At 45.3% G+C, this 22,982-nt stretch overlaps 2 protein-coding genes across 2 annotated transcripts; one reads left to right on the plus strand and one right to left on the minus strand.

Moving 5' to 3' along the window:
• Positions 1-9,261: 9,261 nt before the first annotated feature.
• On the plus strand, positions 9,262-12,092 carry LOC109748585 (AIG2-like protein D). The gene is made up of 5 exons (XM_020307618.4): positions 9,262-9,526; positions 10,304-10,376; positions 10,916-11,008; positions 11,120-11,203; positions 11,651-12,092. The coding sequence occupies exons 1-5, from the start codon at positions 9,381-9,383 to the stop codon at positions 11,804-11,806; spliced, it is 552 nt and encodes a 183-aa protein (XP_020163207.1). The 5' UTR covers positions 9,262-9,380; the 3' UTR covers positions 11,807-12,092.
• A 388-nt stretch (positions 12,093-12,480) lies between these two features.
• LOC109748581 (auxin response factor 19) lies at positions 12,481-21,495 on the minus strand. The gene is made up of 14 exons (XM_020307613.4): positions 20,778-21,495; positions 20,030-20,148; positions 18,437-18,535; positions 18,298-18,354; positions 18,052-18,207; positions 17,876-17,960; positions 17,557-17,647; positions 17,237-17,401; positions 17,012-17,134; positions 16,722-16,797; positions 16,507-16,636; positions 14,036-15,972; positions 13,250-13,440; positions 12,481-12,990 (listed from the first exon to the last, which is right to left on the minus strand). Exons 1-14 carry the CDS (start codon positions 20,872-20,874, stop codon positions 12,789-12,791), a joined length of 3,528 nt encoding a protein of 1,175 aa, XP_020163202.1. The 5' UTR covers positions 20,875-21,495; the 3' UTR covers positions 12,481-12,788.
• Positions 21,496-22,982: the final 1,487 nt, after the last annotated feature.

Here is a 22,982-nt window from a genome sequence, read left to right on the forward strand (position 1 = left end):
ACTATCGAGATTTAACAAAAATAGACCACTCTTCAAGGGTGCATGACCATAAAAGATATTACTCATATAAATAGAACAACCATTATTCTCATATTTAAATGAATAACCGTCTCGCATCAAACAAGATCCAGATATAATGTTCATGCTCAACGCTGGCACCAAATAACAATTATTTAGGTCTAAAACTAATCCCGAAGGTAGATGTAGAGGTAGCGTGCCGACGGCGATCACATCGACTTTGGAACCATTTCCCACGCGCATCGTCACCTCGTCCTTAGCCAGTCTTCGCTTAATTCGTAGTCCCTGTTTCGAGTTGCAAATATTAGCAACAGAACCAGTATCAAATACCCAGGTGCTACTGCGAGCTCTAGTAAGGTACACATCAATAAAATGTATATCACATATACATTTGTTCACCTTGCCATCCTTCTTATCCGCCAAATACTTGGGGCAGTTCCGCTTCCAGTGACCAGTCTGCTTGCAGTAGAAGCACTCAGTCTCAGGCTTAGGTCCAGACTTGGGTTTCTTCTCTTCAGCAGCAACTTGTTTGCCGTTCTTCTTGAAGTTCCCCTTCTTCTTCCCTTTACCCTTTTTCTTGAAACTGGCAGTCTTGTTGACCATCAACACTTGATGCTCCTTCTTGATTTCTACCTCCGCGGCCTTTAGCATTGCGAAGAGCTCGGGAATTGTCTTATCCATCCCTTGCATATTATAGTTCATCATGAAGCTCTTGTAGCTTGGTGGCAGTGATTGAAGAATTCTGTCAATGACACTATCATCCGGAAGATTAACTCCCACTTGAATCAAGTGATTGTTATACCCAGACATTTTGAGTATATGTTCACTGACAGAACTATTCTCCTCCATCTTGCAGCTGTAGAACTTATTGGAGACTTCATATCTCTCATTCCGGGCATTTGCTTGAAATATTAACTTCAACTCCTGGAACATCTCATATGCTCCATGACGTTCAAAACGTCGTTGAAGTCCAGGTTCTAAGCTGTAAAGCATGGCACACTGAACTATCGAGTAGTCATCAGCTTTGCTCTGCCAGACGTTCTTAACGTCGTCAGTTGCATCTGCAGTAGGCCTGGCACCCAGCGGTGCTTCCAGGACATAATTCTTCTGTGCAGCAATGAGGATAATCCTCAAGTTACGGACCCAGCCCATATAATTGCTACCATCATCTTTCAACTTTGCTTTCTCAAGGAACGCATTAAAATTTAACGGAACAACAGCACGGGCCATCTATCTACAACAACATAGACAAGCAAAATACCATCAGGTACTAAGTTCATGATAAATTTAAGTTCAATTAATCATATTACTTAAGAACTCCCACTTAGATAGATATCCCTCTAATCATCTAAGTGATCACGTGATCCAAATCAACTAAACCATGTCCGATCATCACGTGAGATGGAGTAGTTTTCAATGGTGAACATCACTATGTTGATCATATCTACTATATGATTCATGCTCGACCTTTTGGTCTCAGTGTTCCGAGGCCATATCTGCATATGCTAGGCTCGTCAAGTTTAACCCGAGTATTCTGCGTGTGCAAAACTGGCTTGCACCCGTTGTTGATGAACGTAGAGCTTATCACACCCGATCATCACGTGGTGTCTCGGCACGACGAACTTTGGCAATGGTGCATACTCAGGGAGAACACTTTTATCTTGAAATTTAGTGAGAGATCATCTTATAATGCTACCGTCAATCAAAGCAAAATAAGATGCATAAAGGATAAACATCACATGCAATCAATATAAGTGATATGATATGACCATCATCATCTTGTGCTTGTGATCTCCATCTCCGAAGCACCGTCATGATCACCATCGTCACCGGCGCGACACTTTGATCTCCATCGTAGCATCGTTGTCGTCTCACCAACTTTTGCTTCTACGACTATCGCTACCGCTTAGTGATAAAATAAAGCATTACAGGGCGATTGCATTGCATACAATAAAGCGACAACCATATGGCTCCTGCCAGTTGCCGATAACTCGGTTACAAAGCATGATCATCTCATACAATAAAATATAGCATCATGTCTTGACCATATCACATCACAACATGCCCTGCAAAAACAAGTTAGACGTCCTCTACTTTGTTGTTGCAAGTTTTACGTGGCTGCTACGGGCTGAGCAAGAACCGTTCTTACCTACGCATCAAAACCACAACTATAGTTTGTCAAGTTAGTGTTGTTTTAACCTTCTCAAGGACCGGGCGTAGCCACACTCGGTTCAACTAAAGTTGGAGAAACTGACACCCGCCAGCCACCTATATGCAAAGCACGTCGGTAGAACCAGTCTCGCGTAAGCGTACGCGTAATGTCGGTCTGGGCCACCTCATCCAATAATACCGCCGAACCAAAGTATGACATGCTGGTAAGCAGTATGACTTGTATCGCCCATAACTCACTTGTGTTCTACTCGTGCATATAACATCTACGCATAAAACCTGGCTCTAATGCCACTGTTGGGGAACGTAGTAATTTCAAAAAAAATCCTATGCACACATAGGATCATGGTGATGCATAGCAACGAGAGGGGAGAGTGTGTCCACGTACCCTCGTAGAACAAAAGCGGAAGCGTTAGCACAACGCGGTTGATGTAGTCGTACGTCTTCACGATCCGACCAATCCAAGTACCGAACGTACTGCACCTCCGAGTTCAGCACACGTTCAGCTCGATGACGTCCCGCGAACTCCGATCCAGCAGAGCTTCACGGGAGAGTTCCGTCAGCACGGCGGCGTGATGACGGTGATGATGTTTCTACCGACGCAGGGCTTCGCCTAAGCACCACTACGATATGACCGAGGTGGAATATGGTGGAGGGGGGCACCGCACACGGCTGGAATAGATCAACAGATCAACTTGTGTGTCTAGAGGTGCCCCCCTGCCCCCGTATATAAAGGAGCAAGGGGGAGAGGCGGCCGGCCAAGGAGGGCGCGCCAAGGGGGGGAGTCCTACTCCCACCGGGAGTAGGACTCCTCCTTTCCTAGTAGGAGTAGGAGAAGGGGGGAAGGGGGAGGTGGAGAGAAGGAAGGAGAGGGGGGCCGCCGCCCCCTTCCCTTGTCCAATTCAGACTGGGGCAAGGGGGCCGCGTGCCACCTCCTGGCTGCCCTCTCTCTTCTCCACTAAGGCCCAATAGGCCCGTTACATCCCCGGGGGGTTCCGATAACCTCCCGGTACTCCAGTAAAATCCCGATTTCACCCGGAACACTTCCGACGTCCAAATATAGGCTTCCAATATATCAATCTTTATGTCTCGACCATTTCGAGACTCCTCGTCATGTCCGTGATCATATCCGGGACTCCGAACTACCTTCGGTACATCAAATCATATAAACTCATAATACTGATCGTCACAGAACTTTAAGCGTGCGGACCCTACGGGTTCGAGAACTATGTAGACATGACCGAGACACGTCTCCGGTCAATAACCAATAGCGGAACCTGGATGCTCATATTGGCTCCCACATATTCTACAAAGATCTTTATCGGTCAAACCGCATGACAACATACGTTGTTCCCTTTGTCATCGGTATGTTACTTGCCCGAGATTCGATCGTCGGTATCTCAATACCTAGTTCAATCTCGTTACCGGCAAGTCTCTTTACTCGTTCCGTAATGCATCATCCCGCAACTAACTCATTAGTCACATTGCTTGCAAGGCTTATAGTGATGTGCATTACCGAGAGGGCCCAGAGATACCTCTCCGACAATCGAAGTGACAAATTCTAATCTCAAAATACGCCAACTCAACAAGTACCTTCGGAGACACCTGTAGAGCACCTTTATAATCACCCAGTTACGTTGTGACGTTTGGTAGCACACAAAGTGTTCCTCCGGTAAACGGGAGTTGCATAATCTCATAGTCATAGGAACATGTATAAGTCATGAAGAAAGCAATAGCAACATACTAAACGATCAAGTGCTAAGCTAACAGAATGGGTCAAGTCAATCACATCATTCTCCTAATGATGTGATCCCGTTAATCAAATGACAACTCATGTCCATGGCTAGGAAACTCAACCATCTTCGATTAACGAGCTAGTCAAGTAGAGGCATACTGGTGACACTATGTTTGTCTATGTATTCACACATGTATTATGTTTCCGTTTAATACAATTCTAGCATGAATAATAAACATTTATCATGATATGAGGAAATAAATAATAACTTTATTATTGCCTCTAGGGCATATTTCCTTCATGGTGCACCTTCTTTTCAAGTGCATATATTCCCTTAGAGTTAGTGTTGTGGTCAAAAATTGGGTCGATGTTTCGAAGCTTGCACATTGCTACTTGGGGAGGGCTAAATTTAGTCCAGGCTTGGTGGGAGGCGACGGTTCTTCACCATGGCCACACGAGGAACGTGATCTCCTCGCTGCTCATGTCGGTAGCTTGGGAGCTCTGGAAAGAGAGAAACGCTAGGGTCTTCAGCAACAAGGCATCAATGCCCCCCATTGTTATTGTTGACATCAAGGTGGAGGCCAAATATTGGGTTCTTGCTGGGGCCAAGCATTTGAGCACAAGCATGTCATGTGAGTAGGCTTTTTTGTTCCATTTGTTGAGGTGTAATGGATCTCATGAACTTGTTCCTATTCTCCTTCATTAATGAGACAAGGCAAATCTTTTGCCTCCATTTTCACAAGAAGAAAAGTTCTCTTCTCCATTCATGGTTAGAACGTGCTTTTCAACACTGATATGGGTATTATCCAATCTGGGCGCTCTTATGCTTCCTTCAAATTGTTTTCACTTTCGTTACGTGCATTTTTTCGAGAGTACGCCAATGGCGTATCATATTTTTATAGAAGAGAGCAAAATATTTACAAGATGCTAAACATGGATGCGAACATCCCTTTAGCTACTCCAACACCTACATACACACTAGACTAATCTCTCACATAATGGTGTAAACGCCCGACTCCCGCGGTATGCCACTCTCTCATCTCCTCCATGATCTGTGAAGTCAATTGTTGTGTGCTCCTTTGTTGTTCCGTGCGCTCAAACACCCGTGCGTTCCTTTGTTTCCATAACGACCAAGCAGCAGGTATGATGAAAGAGTCGAAGCCGCGCCTTTGCCTGGTCGGGATAACCTTTCGTGCCTCATGCCACCAAGATGTAAATGTGTGTGGCTGATCTGGTTGTGGAACATTGATCCCCATCTTCATGAGGCAGGAATGACACACCTCATTTGCATATCCGCAGTGCACCAGTATGTGATTGACCGTGTCCTCTTCCTAGAAGCAGGTGTAGCAAACTGTTGTCTCGTCTTACAGGCCATACGGAGCCCTCCTGTCCGATGTCCACAATCTGTATTGCACTACCAGCCATGCAAAAAATTGCATTTGAGAATGGCCCCACTCCGCCAAATGACTTATAAGTTTCAGATTTGGTTAGCCCTAGGCACAGTCTGCTGTACACAGATTTAGCCGTGTATTTCCCAGATATATCACACGGCTAGGTAAACTCATCTGGTGCCTCAATGTCTCTTTCAATTTCGGTGATCACCAACCTTAGGTGCATGAGCTGAATGAGGGCCATAAAAGGTAGATCTCCACTTATGTCTTGTTCCCAGTGATTATTAATCAGGGCTTGACATACCGTACGCTGGTTTTGCGCTCGTTTGTGCACCATCGTGAGTATAGCTGGAGCAACGTCAGCCACAGACATTCCATTTAGCCATCTATCTTTCCAAAAGAGCACTCTTTCACCGTTGCCCACAGTAATCTTCACCAGGCTGTTGAACATAGTCCTCGCATCCTCATCAATCAGGAAAGGGATTCCTTGCCACGGTCTAGATTGGTCGGATCTCCTTAGCCACTCCCACCTTACTCTAAGGGCCAAGGCTTGCATCTTAATGTTCTTCACTCCCAATCCTCCGTAGCAAGTTGGACGGCATATCGTGTTCCACGCAACTAGGCACTGGCCGCCGTTAACTCGATCCTTACCAACCCAAAAGAATGACCTCATCCATGCATCAATCTCCTCAAAAACCCAGTCCGGTGCATTCAACACCATCAGCTGATGTATAGGCCTTGTCGCCATAACCGATTTGACAAGCACTAGTCTGCCAGGTCTTTGTATAAGTCCACGCTGCCACGCAGGCAAGATCTTTCGGACCTGATCCAGCAGCGGTTGCCAATCAGCCCGTGTAAGCTGCTCAATAGCCAACGGGGTCCCTAGATATTTGCATGGAAACTCTCCCATAGCACATTCCAGATTCGTTTTCACTCTGTCTAGGTCCTCCTCAGTTCCTCTGATCATGATTGCTTTGGACTTGGTGTAATTGACAACCAGCCCAGATGTAGTCCCGAAGCAGTCCAAGGTGTGCTTAATGAAGGTGAGGTCTTGATTTGTAGGTTTGATGAAGAGGGCCACGTCATCCGCGTATACCGACAAGCGTTGTGTAGCCGAAATCCCATTGAAAGTACTGACAACCCCTTCCTATGCTCCCTTCCTGAACATAGCTGAGAGGACCTCCATAGCGATTACAAACAAAAGCGGCGAAACTGGGTCTCCTTGGCGCAAGCCGCAAGCATGTGCGAAACTTTCTCCTGGGCATCCGTTAACAACCACCTTAGTGCTCGCTGTTCGCAGCAGAATTGCAATCCATCTAATCTATCTTTCGCTAAAACCCTTGTGTTGCAGCACCTGGAAAAGGAACGGCCAGGCCAAGGAATCAAAAGCTCTTCTTATGTCGAGCTTCAGGAAAACTCCCGCTATCTTCCTTGTGTGGATCTTCCTGGCAATCTGTCTAAGGAGCAGAAAGTTATCGTGTAAACATCTTCCTGAGATGAACGCCGATTGATTAGCCCCCACAATATCCGGCATCCTCCTTCTAGCGCGGCACGCCAAAGCTTTGGCAATCAGCTTCGCGAAGCTATGCGTGAGGCTGAGTGGTCGATAGTCACCAACTACCTCAGCATCCGGACGTTTGGGAATCAGGGTAATTAGCGCCTTATTTAACTTGGAAAACCCACGTCCATCTCCAAATACAGTTTCATGATCCCTGCCATAATGTCATGCTTTATGATCTGCCATGCCTTTTGGTAGAAAATCCCTATGAAACCATCTGGGCCAGGTGCTCGATCCGCTGGAAGTTCCTTGATAACATTCCATATTTCTTCCTCCGTAAAAATGGCATCCAACTCCTGTAAATCTACTGCTTCCAACCCCAAGTAGTCCATGTCCAAAGTATAATCTCTTGCCTAATGCTTGCAAAGGAGATTCTTGTATGCCTCGGTAAAAACATGCTCCTTTTGTTCCTGATCAGTGACGATCTCCTCCCCTTCCTTGACATGCGCAATGTAATTTATCATGCGTCTGCCATTAGCTACCGCCTGAAATAATCACGTGTTTGCATCTCCAGCTCCGATCCACCTAATTCTCGATCTTTGCCTCGCAATTGTCCTTTCAAGTGATGCGAGGCCGAGCACAGCCAGTTTAAGAGCCCTTCGCAGCCAAAGTTCTTCCATAGACAACTGTCGCCATTCCTGTGCCTGTTCCAATCTCAGGATCACCCAATTAGCAACCGCAAGCTTGAGTTTGATGTTGCCAGTCTTCTTCTGCCCCCAGGCTTGTAAGGCAGCGGCCGTGTTTCTGAACAGGGCATCAAGTCTTTTGAACAAAAAATGTGTGCATGCCCAAGTAGGTCAAGCTTGAGATCTTCAGACTGCTCCAGCCTCCAAGGCCATTAGAGGGTAGGAGAGACTGACTAGGAGCTGATCTGACTCACGTTCAACTAGGCAGCTGTCGGTATCAATATCGGCCAGTAGCACCTGCAAAAAAAACAAAAAAACAGTTGCGTACAGGTTACAACAGGATCGTATAATCGTATCATAGAGGGATTATGATCAGTCGGTCATCGGTGACGTTACAATCATATCCAGATGACAACACAATCTCGTCATGCTGCACGAGTCTATCTTCGCAAGGAGATTGGTCATTTCAGACCGCAACTGGCTCAGTTTTTCAGCTCGAGAACGAGCAGGTCCTCTTTGATTCGCCCCATCCGCATGGACCTTTTAATTCAGTGGTCATTTTTAACGTGACGGCTACTGATCTTCACGTGGTCATTAGTGCATTGGCCAAAATATGGTGCTCCTTCAGACTGCATTATTTTCATGTTAGAGGAACACCAAGTAAAACAGCGGATTACCATTGTTGCCTTGCCTCACTGTTCGGTGGAGACATTACCTTTGACTGAAATAATTATTTTGTTTAAGAAAACACACATCATGTTAAACATAGGGTATTGATTCCTCATAAGGTAGAACCATTCTGATTAACTTAAAATATAGCATCAAGAGAATACAAAGCATGATGAGCAACGTCTGGCCTCTGCATAACTAATATACACACAATCGCCAAAAGTTTGGCAATAGAAAAATCAACATATCCGCAAAGTGGTCATATAGGACCGACACTATGTCTATGTCAAAGGAGGTGGTGGACCGATCTAGAGATTATGTTGGGTAAAACCCTCCCTAGCTACCCGCTCCAACCGCATACAGGCCGCCTTGAACAACGGTTGGTGCTCCGTTCAGTGTAGCATAAACCATGTAAAAAGTGAGTGCGTACAGCAAAAAATTACCTACAAATGAGAAGAGTTTTTCTCAAAGGGCGAAGACACACAGCCACGCCATTTGCTCTGTGTGTTAGCACCACTAAGACAAACTTGTAGGAAAAAAAACTCAAATCTGGGGACACACCACTCTTCACACGCCTCCCAGCGATGCCAAAAAGCACACTCGCGAGGTGAGTTGGACTTATTCCAAGCCGGCAACAACCCAATTGTCTCGCCATCGACTGAAGACCCAAAACTTAACCCTACCACCACCAAACTAAAAACAGCGAGGACTTCGCCCCCTCTCGTGGCCGAACTAGCAGGCGGAGGGAGAGGGGCCCGCGGGTCGTGGCCACACGAGGGACAGGGTAGATTGCGACTATCGCATTCTCTCCTAAGGTATCGCGGGTGCAGAAAGATGGCTTGTGGAATAAAGAAATTATCTGGAAAAAAATACTTTGCATAGATTCAAAGAGAGAAGGCACGGGAATAGAAGAAGAAAAAAAGACCACGAGGCCTCTCATTTTGCTAGGTAGAAAACATGATCAGAAACTTTCACACACAAAAAATGCATGGGTTATTTTCTACACACACGAAAAAAAACTTTGAAAATTATTCCATCCAGAGCAGCCGTATTATTTTTGGAAGATGATGTATTTATAGGGCGCGCTCGCTGTGCCCGCTCACGCTCGGTTGACAGCACACCACAACCTGAGCTCGGTCGTACGTATCCCTCTGGGCCACGCCAAGTGTCAGCAACAAGCACCGAACCCCACTCCTCCCCCTGCTCCCGAGACCATGGCGGCGACGCCCCCTGCCGCCGCCGCCGCCGCCGCGGGCGGGGCGCACAGCGTGTTCGTGTACGGGAGCCTCATGGCAGACGAGGTGGTCAGCGCCATCCTCAAGCGCATCCCGGCCTCCTCCCCGGCGCTCCTCGCCAACCAGTACGCACGCACGCTAGCCCCTTTCCCTCTCCCATCCTTGGTGGCTCCGCTCAGTTATTCCTCTCTGGCCTCCGCTCTCGCTTCTCGTGTTACGTTTGTTCACGGAACAGAGCAGAGGTGCTTTGGAGTTGGTGGCGAGGAGATCATGTTTTTGATTAGCCGGTAGTACCAACCACTAGTCTCGTTCATCGGTTGCAATTGCAAACTTGCAGGGATTGTTCGAATGATCGCAATCCATTGGATATCCAATATGCGGCATAAACAACGAATTCGTATGTAGATAGGAGCTTTAGTGACTGTATGTCTAAATACACAAGAACAGTGGAAACTGATAAATGGATCTCCATAGCTCTTAAACTTGGGAACTAACTTGTCTGACAAATGAATGGATTTCTAATCAGTAGTGAATTCAACTCTTAATGGGATATCGGTAGCCGATTTCCTTTGTAAAAATTGCACATCAGTTGTAAGTGAATTTTCAGGATTTCAGCATAAGCCTAACTTCTTTATCGAAAAAAAAAGCATAAGCCTAACTTGGCCGTGTTATGGCAGCACCGTTTTCCATTCTAGGTTTTGGAATCGACAAGGTTTCTTGTGCTCGTACTGGTAACAAACTGCCTTGAGCAATTAACATGCACAAAGATGATCTGCTGTTCTTCCTGTTGTAATTTGACTCTTGAACTAGAGCTCTTTTTTACGTTACTCTAGTTCTCCATCCATATTTATTTACTTCCAGGTTGTGAGTTAAGTTTTGACATCAGATGCAATTCATTTCAGCCATAGGTTTAACGTCAAGGATCGTATTTATCCAGCAATCCTACCTGTTGAAAGCAAGAAAGTTGCTGGAAAGGTTTGTTAACTGTTTTACGGAGCTCAGCTATTTATCTTTTTTCCTTTTTATCATTATTCAGCATTTACAGATTTGTTAATAAGCCTATAATTTTCTCAGTTGGCTGTACCCTATTCCCTTAGTTCCACCGCTGTCATCAGAGCATATGGTTTTTCTCTGCTTTTACATGCGTGTGGTTTCTCAGGCTTTTCACCCCAGAATATCAAAGTGCTGGAGTTTTAGTTACAATTTAATGTTGTTAAGTCAATAATTTTGGGGGAGTTTGGGTGCAGAACAAGCTTCTCATTCTTAGAAGTTGCTTTGGTCAGACAGTTGGTCAAGCCTAATTCTGTGTGATCCAGCATTTACTCTTGTCACTAAATTTAGAAACACACACGATTTTAGAACCATGAAATTGTTGTAGTAACTGCCTCTGTTTCTGTGAAGTCAATTTCTCACTTGGCTTGGAGTATAGTTTTTTCTCTTTTTGCAATGCGGCCAATCATTTAGCTGTGAGTCCCAGTTACACCCTTTCTCTACTTATGCTTACTGCTCTGCAGGTTATCATGGGTATTTCTGACGCGGAACTCATTGTCTTGGATGCATTTGAGGATTTTGAGTATGTAAGGAGAAGAGTTCAGATATCACTAACCGTAAGTTTATTTTCAACTCAAGTGACCCATTGCTCATGGTCTTGTTTTTATCAGAAACTGTTTGACTTGTCGTTTTAGATGGTTTTGCTCAAAGAAAGTTTGGCCTTACAGGATACTTCAGAGACAATGCATGCTGACACTTATGTATGGAGTGATGCAGAGGATCCAGATCTGTATGGTGAATGGGATTTCGAGGTGAGGGTGTCCAATTTTTCATTGTGGTCTATTGATGCATCTGATTTCAATTCTTTCAGTCCCACACTTGATTTTTGGAATGAACACATTTATTGTTATTATAAATGTTGATAGATTTCACCGAAGTTATGAGTTCCGACAGAAGAAACGCAATAAAAATGTTTGCCCCATAAGATTCTGCTAATGACCACATTGAAGCACAGTATTTATGATGAGCTCATGTAGGTCATTTTGCTGCTGAAAGCAAATGTTAACGCCGTTTATGTTGGTATTCAGCAGAGAGGGCTGACGCCCCCTTCGCAACTACCACCACCTTCTGCCCATTTGAGAACAAAATGTTTCTGTGATTGTAGCCTATTGATGCATTTACTCTGTGATAAACTGCTCGGTGCCACTATTTGTGGGGATTTTTTTTTTTTTGCGTACTAACCATGTGTTTGTCTATAGGAGTGGAAGAGGGTTCACATGAAGGATTTCCTAACGATGACACTCGGATTCATGGACGGACTCGAACGGCCCGAACCGAAGACCCGGGTCGAGACCTATCAGTCTTTCATGCACGAGCACGAACAACCTGAATCAGGAACCCAGGTCGAGAGTTGAGTTAGGATTGTTCTTCATGAAGAACTGATTCATCAGTGTGCTGTAATAGCGTTATCCGAAACAGTTTATATCCTCAGATTTGTGAATAAGATCTTTATAGGATCATTCTCACTGAAACAAATTCAAATACAATCTCTTCTGTGAGACCCCTGATGATCCAAGTAGTGATGTGTATCACAATAAAAACTTTTCTGCTAGAATCAAGATGAAATATGTGCTGTTAATGCATGATTGTACAAGCAAAACGAAACCATCTTATATTCTGCTATTGGTTGGTGGCCTTTCTTCTGTTTTCGTCATCTTATATTCTGCTATTGGTTGGTGGCCTTTCTTCTGTTTTCGTCTGCGCCATTAACATCCCTATCAACATTGAACCAAAGTTTGAGATTGTGCCCTATATATGCCAGAGAAAAGAACATCAGCAATTTTCTGGCATTGAAATTGGCCCAAAAATTCCCATTTTTCATGCAAGTGCCTAACCTGACATATTTCTTATAGAAATGTCGAAATCCTCAAGGAATCGGCCATCAATTATTTGAATGATCACTCACTCAGTGCAAATGCTGTTTCAAATTCTGTTAGGTTGGGTTTTCTGCACCTCGTTCAGATGGCATCAGACATCAAAGTAATGAATTGCAGGGTAAAAAAATAATAGCTTGGGATTCATGCAGATCTGAAGAATTTCCTCACAACAGAGGAAGCATCAGGTTACTACCACAGAACTTGCCTTTCCAATAATACAAAATATTCCCCCTAACCCTCTCCAACTCTAGGTAAGCTTCATTTACTCATGCCTACTTCCTTTCTTGTAACAACTACACATATAAACAGAACACTACTGATCCAATGAGCCGCTTGCGCTCCCGGATGTAAGCTGACAGAATCTACAACATCCTGGCGCCGCACAGCCTTCTCCGGTCATTCCAGCGGTCGATGTCTACTTAGACCGATACCGTTGGTGTGTATAGACTGGTAAATTAGGTCATTCAAACTGGTCATATGAACCGGTGGAAGGGTTGCCGGAGTTCTGGTCACAGCGAGCCCTCCAGGCATTGCCCCCACCCTCCGAACTGCTGCATGCCTGGTTGGGAACAACACTGCTCCCCAGATCGCCGTCCAAGCTCATCTGCTGCACTTCCTGAGGCGAAAGGATCCTGATGCACTTCACGCAGTTCACAAACTCCCTGTACAACCAACATAACACCCACAGTTATTAGGGCAAAAATATGTGCAAGCGTCCATAATCAACACAAGCTCAATCTTGTGTACGCATTTCTTGCGATTCATCATTCTAGTAGGCCAGATTTCACATTGTCACTACCAATTGCTATCTAGTATTTTACAACATTGACTACTATATTATTTTGGAGGCATTTAAATATATGGCATTCTTTAGTCAAAAATAGTTCACGCAAGCATAAACGGGAAGACAGATGAACTTACTCCCAAGGATCATCGCCAAGAAGCAGGATATCATCCTCGTGATCTCTGTAGACAAGTTTCCAGCCAATCCTCTGTCGTTCCTCAAGTTGCCCCTCTATGCTAAACATTCGAGCCAGTGCATGCTTTAGTTCCTCATATCCAGCGTACTGACTAATGTCAATAGACCGGCCCACAGCTCCACGTTTATAGACCTACAGAGACCGTTAGGTTAGGCAAAGATGCAACAGGAAAGGCACTCATGAATATTAGAAAGAAATCAATGCTTGAGTGTAGATTTAGCTACCCTGATATTACAGCAACAGCTAGCCGGCTACTGCTATTAATAAGAAAAGGCACACATATGCATGCTAAAACTTCATTTTGCTTCTATTAGAATCTCAACCGGCATCTCATGAATCATGCGTACACAAATCAAATGTGAACATAATCATCTTCCACACATGACAGTTCACATTTTACACCTTGAGTGTACCTTGGTAAAGAGAACCAAACTCTCTAGTCTTCTGCTCTTCATCACAGGCAGAACACAATTTACATAGGACTAATTATGTGATTCATGTTCCTCATATGATTGTTTTTGTAACATTTAAGAACTTAGTGAACGGAGATTGATCATTTGGTTTATAGTTCACTATCTCATGATTTTCATCTTCCAACTATGTTATCATGGTAATCAAAATAGGTCTCCTGTTTATTTCATAGGACAACCATACTGAAAATTAAAAGATAATAATGCACTGAAAGTAGCATTCAAGATTCAGGTGAAAGAAAAGGGAAAGCACTAACCTTCGTAAACGTCCTCATCCTCTTTACTGGAGGAGCAGGTGGCCAAGAACTTTTGTTCAAGAAGGCACCATCGTTGATTCCAGAGTCAATTGAATTAAACGCCATGTCTGACGCACCAAATGACTGTGAAACCATGGAGGATGATATCTCTTGCTGGGCATCCTTTGGTATTCTATAGTTGTTATCAATGTCTGTAGAGATATGATTTTCATACTTGACAGCATCAATCCCATTCGTCAGGAAGTCATCAGTTACCATAGGGAAGCCCACGTGCCCATCATTGCTAATTCCAAACAATGCATTATTGCTTGGAATTTCAGCAGGAATTTCGGTATCTGGAGGTGCATCTTTGAACAGCTGCTGCTGACTAAAGTTGGTCATGGGGAAATTTGGATGTAGGAGTCCATCAGCCTGGGAAAGCCAAACTGAAGTTGCTGAAGAAGCTGTTTCTAGATAGTCTGTCGGGGGTGCGTTGTTCGCAAAATTTTGGGGACCAGCTCCTCCATTCGGTAATTTTGAAGGCATCATATTTTGCTTTACATTGGAATTCAACTTTGGCAATTCCTTTGTCATTCTCTGAGCTCCGGTGACAGCATCAAGGGAGCTTGGAACTGACATAGGAGCAGTTGAGTGAGGTGCCTTCTCCGTGTTGATCATGCTGGAGTACTGGTCCCTACCAGGGACTGGTTGTAGAAGATGATTACCATTAGCAGTGGAAGGGGATGTTGAGCAAGAAGGGATTTCTTCCGTAACTACAGAATGTGTAGCACCAGGCATCCTCAAAGGGCTTCCATTTGCTGAACTGAATTTATGTGATGTGGTCGTAGGAATGGCAGCTTCTAAGGTGTCTGCAGGCAGAGCTTGCTTCTGTGGAAGCTTCTGGTGTGTAGTATCTGGCTGCATGGGTGGTGGCAGTGATGCTACCTGTGATGGAATTTTTGTGCTTTGTTGAGGCATCATCTGCTGTTGGGAAAGTGAATGGGAGCTTGACAGCTGCTGCTGCATATCCATAAGTAACTTTTGCTGTTCTTGGATCAGAGGTAATTGCGCAAGGGTAACTCCAGGTTGGGACAGCAATGACTGCTGCTGTTGCTGTAGCTTTTGCAGGAGTTGAAGCTGAAGCTGCTGATCCGATAATTGCAGCTGCTGATTTGACAGATTTGGTAGCTGCGCAGGCATCTTACCGAGTTGCTGCTGTTGCTGTTGTTGTAACTGATGTTGATGTTGTTGCAATTGTTGTTGCTGAAGTAAAAGCTGCTGCTGCTGTAGAAATTTTTGCTGCTGCTGCTGCTGTTGATGTTGTTGTTCTTGTTGTTGATGTTGCTGTTGCTGCTGCTGATGATGATGTTGCTGCTGCTGATGGGACAGGAGCGGCTGGCTGACGGCTGGCAACTGATTTTGAGATATATGTGGCTGCTGCTGCTGCTGTTGCATCTGACTCTGTATAAGGACCTGAGCTTGGGCAAGATTGGTTTGAGCTTGGCTCAAAGGAAGGGCATAGTTCATGGACTGTTGTTGCCTCTGGAAGTTGCTGGCATCTTGAGTTTGTTCTTCTGGTTTGATGCTCGCACCATTCTGGTTCAATGGAAGGGCTGCCTTGGACAACTCATTGTTCGGCTGCATTTGCTGAGGAAGTTTGGGCGTATTAAACTGCATGTTGTTCTGTTGCAGAAGCTGGTTCTGCAAGCACAACTGCCTCGACAGATCACCGGAACCAATATTTTGCATACTGGGGTTGGTTATTGACCGCAGGTACTCGGACTGCATGGCTGTATTTGCAAACGAGGAGCTCTGCTGCATATTCATGTTCATCCACTGAACCAAGCTCAGACCAGGCATTATGGTATTTTGCGTCTGAGGGTCCTTTATGCATATCTCTTCACCCAGCCAAGGCATAGCCCTCTTTAAGAGATTCTCCATTTCCGAGGACTCGTCATCTGTAAGTACATAATTGGGATCAATTTATAAGCATGCATAAGACCAGTTCAATAAAACACTTAGATGAGAAGATTATCCAGAACCATTTCGGACTCCAATAAAATAATGGCTTGTCTAGCTATAATGCTCCCTCATAAATATGTTTTCATGGTATGGATGCCTGATCCATGTATGAAAACAAGAATGGTAGTCTGATAGATTCTCTAAAGCTCAAACATCATTGTTTTCCCGAGGATCACAAACTCCTAGCTACTTATCTCAAGGATTAAAGGGACAGGGTGATGATGTTCTTTGCAAAAAGGCAAGTACTAGCTTTAAATTAGGGCATCTAGACGAACGTATCAGAGATATACATGCATATACAATATAACACTACATGCCACACACCCACCACCTCTGGTGCAGGCCTACTTTCCCAATTGTACAGTGAAAATGTAACATGATTTAACTATTGACATCCAGGATGAACAACTCTATCAAATGGTAATTTAGAAGATACAAAATAAGTGGCGTTGAGGTAATCCCAGGTCTACCTAGTTGTCTGGGACGCTTTGCACCAAAAAACGGAGGCGGACATATGAAAAATGGAGCAGCGACCGGTTCAATCTCCCAGATTGAAACTCGGTTCCTTCTTTCACCTGCTGCAGATTCATCCCAACCAACCTGTTTAATGAAAAGTTCTTGGATCAGCAGCAGAAAGGGGTGGGTGCCGCAAAACAATGCTACCCAATCTAACTACTAAACCAACCTGTAAATTGCGCCACTGAGAATTCTTCCATCTTACAGGATCTAAATCATTTATGCCAGTTATTGTGCCCATGTACCTGCAACATGCTAACATATGTCAGATACTAAAAGGTTGAAAAATTGGAAGGACCGCTCGCAGTCTACTCATTAAGTAAAAGCATCAACAAACCACTAAGCTAATCATAAAATATATATGGAAAGATTTACATGAATCTTTCTTGAAAAAGGAACATACAAAAAAATATGTAGCCAACAACTTGAAACAGAAAATTAAAATGAGCAATAAAATACCTTCTCGTTCCTAATTCCTCAGTTTCAAACATCATGCGGAAGCGCATACCTAACGATAATTGATTACCATAGACAGCCTTCTGATACTTAGCGAATGGGATAACAAATTCAGTAGGGCTGGCCCTGAAAATATACAGTTTGGATGTCATGGTTTGAAATACCAGCATGATTCACCAACACTGAGCTAATCAGCAGTTAATACGGGGTGAAAGTCACAGAACTGACCTGGGGTTATAAAAGATGGTAAATGGGCTATTGTTGGCAGCAGCATGGGCTGCTGCAGCAAGAATCCCTATATGCATGCTGTCACTTGAAAGGACAGATGATGATATGTTAGTCGGTTGTCGGTTAGCACGCCTGATTCCTAGTAGAAGTTGCTGCCTTTCGTCCCTACAAACGTGTTGAAAAAAGGAACAAGGGACAGTCGCCGTCAGTTTTACAACAAGTAATTATAAGCAGGAAAAGATTTCTGGAAGTGCAAATAATAACAGAACTACTTCATTAGTTCAAACTTCAAAGATATATTATTAGAAGATGTGCTGTACCTAACGAAAATGACAGAGTCTCCAGCAAATAACCTCTTCCCGCTCACAAAGAGACTCCAGCCAGTCGTAAGGAGATGTCTTTTTGGCTGACCTGTTACAATATAAAACAATTATGACTAAATACACCTGTAATACACAAAGAGACTCCAGCCAGTTGTATGGATATAATACACATGTAAACATACAAAAAGTTCATATCAACAGTATTTAGAAGTGAACAATGTTCACTATTGAGTAACAACAAAATTAGATGTTTAGATGTAGGCAATAGAGATCCTTTAGCAGCAGGAAAGATGTCCACAATGCTGAAACTTCTTACCCCTATATATGTGACGGAATGTCCACACGTTGTCATGCAAATCCCTAGCCTGTATCTCTTGAGCGGGTGGTTGCATTGAGAAGTCCTAGAAGAACACAAAGCAACAACAAGTTAATTAGAAGGGCGAAGGATACGTAAGGTAAAGCAAATGAATTTAGTCTCCAATCTTTACATACAAGAGGTGGAAATATCTTCTCTGCAGCTCGGCGAGGTACAGAGAAGCCTCCGTGCGTACTTGTATCGCTAGCAGTCAGTGTCTTACAGAAGAACTCATTCTGTGGCCTTGCTTGTTTGAGAGCTAGCTCTGATAGCTGCAGCGCCTCCTTTCCATACTGATCATAGTTCAAACCGATCAAAATACAAATAACCCTGTTAGCATAGGGAAGTTCTGATAACAAACAACAATGGGCTCAGGTACTTACTGAAGTAACTGGCTGAAGAGTCATTTGTGCATAAACTTCATCTGTTTCTAGGTCAGCCTGAAAACAAATAGAAATCATTTTAGTATACATGATTACAAGCAGAAAGAGAAAAAAATATAGGCATGTGGCAGTGGATTACATGTAAAGTGATATTGTGCAGTAGGCAGATCAACTTGGATGGAAGGTTTGGGTAGTTTGGAACATGGGCATCAACATCCTTCTGCATAGAAGCTGCAACCTGCCAAATGGAACATGCTTAAGTCCCAGATCGAAGCAACTTAAATATAATCATAAATTCAATGGAGGAGATACTAGTAGGACCAGAAACTGAAACCGACAGCAACCCACAGGAAGAAGAATAGTTTCACATCACACCCTGAATATCATTGCCATAAATTGCAAGTTTTTTTTTTCCGTTTTCTCTTCGAACCGTAAACTTCCAATGGGGCGAAACAAAATGAAACCACAGAGGGAATCAAGGTTCTGTTAAGCCATGCTCCACTTCCAAATCCAAAATATACCGCCTAACTATTATTTTTCTTTCTGCAACATCAGTACTATCATGTATATAATGGGTTTAAAAAATCGTAAGGCTCAAGTTGAGATTTCTATTATATGATATATACAAAGTAAAAAAAAAATCAGCAAGTAGAAACAAGTGCTATGAGGCCATTTCCAATCATGCCGAAAACAGTTCCCCTTCCCCCTCATCGAGCCGAAAGGGGAACCAATCGCCAGTACAGAATTAGGCACCTCCATCCCGGCACTATCTTCCCCACGTAGGGAATCCTTTCCTAATCCAAGCATTCCATCACCCCAATCCTCCAGACTTGCTCAGAACATGCTCACCCCAGCGCCAAATGCAAGAAAGGTGCAGCAGAACATACTACTAAATGCTCCCAGCAGCACCACCACCCAATCAATGCAAGAATTCGAAGGGTACTCGGTTGCTTCATCCACCAGACAAACAGAGCAAGAGAATGGTGCAACACACCAGAAGCCCATAAAAGAGGGGGGCCGGTAGGCCCCAATCCTCCCCAACCACTTTGGCCACAAGCTTAAAATCGGCAGCAAACAGAGCAAACTATAGTACAGGTAGCAACCAACTGACTAACTGATAAGAATACACCATCACATATGCCTGTATAACTGAAGAAAAAATTGGATATCAAGAGGGCAGTAATGGTATAACTGAACCAGCAAAAAAATCATCATCAATGGGTGAATCAAGGGATTTTTAGGGAACAGAATATAGGTGCTTTAAGAAAGTTGTGCAAGAATCATTCCTGGAAATAGTGATCTGATGGGGGAGAAAATGGGAAGTGTCTCTCAACACTCAAATTAACAGCAAAACATCACATCATATCAAATCAGAACAAGGATAACCATGACTCACACCACCATCACCCAACGAAATGGAGCACCGCGCATCGAATCGCCAGAGATAACTCTCTCAGCAACAAGTTCAGGATGGCAGAAACGAACCTTGGCCACACAGGAACACAGCTCAGACGGCGCCAATTAAAAATTGTAAAAATGAGAACCTAATTTTGCTACTATTGAGAAGACTCAAATCGGACAATTAAATACTTGATCTTGATCGGCAGCAAGAAGACGATCGAAGGGTCAATCAAAAGGGAGGAATCAATCCAAAGAGCTAACAGACAGACATCACTAGACAGAATAATCTGGAGAAAGCATATGGCGAGACGGAAGAGAAACGGGCATTTACCTGCTCGCTGTGGCCCTGTGGGAAGTAGACGACGAGGCTGCCTGCCGGCGGGAGCTGCACCAGCGGGCCGGCGCAGGCGTGCCACAGGTCCGAGTTGATCGCCGGCGCCTTCTTCTCCCCTGCACACCACCGAGTCCATCAGTAATAAACCAAAGAAAAGACGAGCCTTCGCCACCAATTTCTTGTTGACACGGAGAACTAAATGCATCCGGCTCCGTCGCCTTCTTGGCACATGCCGCCGGCGACGGCCGTCGCCGCCACTGCTACTTGTTTCGGAGTGGCATTTGTTTGGCTGTCGTTACAGGAACGACACCGCACATGGCGGCTCTCCGTAATTTTTCCAACCTTTGAGAGGCCCAAATGCAGCGCTACAGCAAAAAGAATAGAAGAAAAACACAGCACGCTCGTCTCCGGCGCCGGCGAGCAGCCAGCAGCCAAGGTCCAGCAACTTGCTTTTCTAAATAAACCCCCCGACAAACCGGAGAACACGCAGCGAAACCCCATGTGCGGGCTCGCACGGGAAAAGATCGCGTCACCTTTGGGACCTGGAAGAGCCAAGAAAGAAGAGGCCGCCGGAGAAAAGGGAGGAGGCTTTCCGATCCCCCTGACGCAATAACGCGAGAGGGGAAGGAGCAGACAGCAAAAAGGACAACGCCACCGTTGGCTGGTCTCCGAGGCCGAACCGCCATGCCATTGGACGGAAGAGGGGATGCAGGGGAGGGAGGGAGGGAATCGGTAGTTGGGGTACCTTCGCATCCGGCGCCCGGCACCGCCACGGTCACCGCCGACCCGGCGGCCGCGCTCGGCGCCGGCGGCTGCTGCTGCTGCCGCTCCATCTTCATCATCTTCCGCACGCACGCGCGGCGACCAAACAAACGAACGAACAGACCGGATCACCTGGCCTCCGCCGGCGAGAGCTGCTGGCTCAGAGAGCACCACGCATGGCCGCGCGTCGAGGCCGGAGGAAAGGCGGGCGGGCGGGCAGGCCGGTCGTCCCAGGCCCGTGCGCGCGCGCGTGTCCCCTCCGACAGGCGGCAGACAAGGGGGGCGGGGGAGGAGAGGGAGTGGGGTGGGGGGCGGCGAGCACGCGGCGCCGAGACCGAAGACCTGTCTCCCGCTGCCTTGGCTGCTACGCGGCTGGCTCTATGTGTCGAGGGAGGAGAGAGAGGGAGGGGTCGCTGTGCCGCGTGATGATCTCTCTCGCTCTCTCTATACTCTCTATCTCTTCTGATCTTGCTTGCTTTGGTGGCTCTGCAGGGGTAGGGGCAGAGGAGGTCTGGTCTGCGCCGCGCCTGGGCGTTGCTTGCTTGCTCGCTTTGCTTGTGCTGCCTCGGCTGCGCTGCAGAGTCTGCCGCCTGCCTCGGGCCACTAAAAGTTTTTCTTATTGTCCGTGTGGTGTGGCGTGAGAGAGATGGGGAGAGGAGTACGGTCGTGGTCAGCTCCGCTCCGCCTCCGCTGCGTCTCTCTCCTCCACCACCCCACCGGCTCATACAGTACTCCCGATGGTTTTTCACTGTCCTCCCGTTTTGTTTTCTTCCTCCCTCCCTCCGCGGGGCCCAGCTGCGGTTTCTCATCTTCTCTTGTTTTTTGGCACGGTGTGCTGGTGGTACGAATTTGGGTCGGTCACTTCACCTCTTGCTACTCTTTGATACAGCTGCTACGAGGGTGTTAGACTCTGTATATATTGGGCCCCACGTGTAATTGTATTGTACATTACTATTATGTATCTCTATATAATGAAAAGGTCACCCCATATTGGAGTGTGCCATAAACCCTAAAACCCTCTCGCTACTCTTTGATTCAGCTGCTACGAGTGGTGGTGTGTCCGATGTGATGTTTCATTTGTAATGCAAATGAAATGAAAAATTCAAGTAAAATCCTAAAAGCTTAGCATTAAAATTAAGGGCTCCTTTGATTCATAGGAATTCCGTAGGATTTTGGGAGGATTGAACTCCTTGTCTTTTGATTCGTATGATTGGATTCCACAGGGATTGTTCCTTGTAATCTTTTGTACTACATTTCATACGAAATCTAACATCACTCGAACCTTTTTTTTACAATGCCTTTGTTTGTTCTGTGATATCAAACACTCATTTTCTAACCCTATTGAATTTAAGAGGATATGCCACTAATCCTATACTTTTCCTATTCTTGTATTTTTTTTAGAATCATGCGAATCAAAAAGGCCCTAAATTGTAGTTCAATGGAATTCTTAGGAAAAGGTAATTCTTACGGAAATTTGTTTCCTAGGAAGTCCCTTTGCAATAGTTCACCAATCCTTTACAAAATGGATTCCTAGGGGAAAGTACCATTCTCCTCCAAGGTTCAAATGCATATGTGTGAACAAAAAATTCCCAAAAATAGCAAAAGAAAGTCAAATATTCTGATTTTTTTTGCATGGAAGACCGAGGACTAGATTGCAATAACCAATGGTACAACAGACCCATAAAGAATGAAGATTGTGAAATGAGATGCAGGCACCGCATCCACCGACATGAGACGCAGGCACCGACATGAGATTCAGGCACGCCGCCGCCCACTCCCGGACCTGGTGAAATCGTTGGATATGTGCACAGACTCATGGCGCGAGAAGTCTTCATCTTTGGTCAGAGACTAGCACGCTGGAGATGGGGGAAACCGGCGATGCATCACCGCCATTTGGAATCGTCGGCTTGGCACCATGTGAGCACGACAAAATACACATTCACCAGCCAAAGCAATCAGGCCTGAGGTCCACAAACAATCCCACCGTAGCACGCAAGCGACGAGAAAACCAAGCAGTCAGCTTTGATCCGATGCCCTGAAAGACGTTGTGGTGAAGGAGAAGCCGTTGTGGCCTATTGCAACGCAGCGCAGCCACCTCCACCCGAGCAACGCCCCACGAAAAATGAGGCCAACCCTAACTACCGGTCGAAGCCGAACGTCGAGATCCCACACCCAGCCACCGCCGGAG

This window comes from Aegilops tauschii, chromosome 7, assembly GCF_002575655.3.
Source record: "Aegilops tauschii subsp. strangulata cultivar AL8/78 chromosome 7, Aet v6.0, whole genome shotgun sequence".
Lineage (NCBI taxonomy): Eukaryota > Viridiplantae > Streptophyta > Magnoliopsida > Poales > Poaceae > Aegilops > Aegilops tauschii.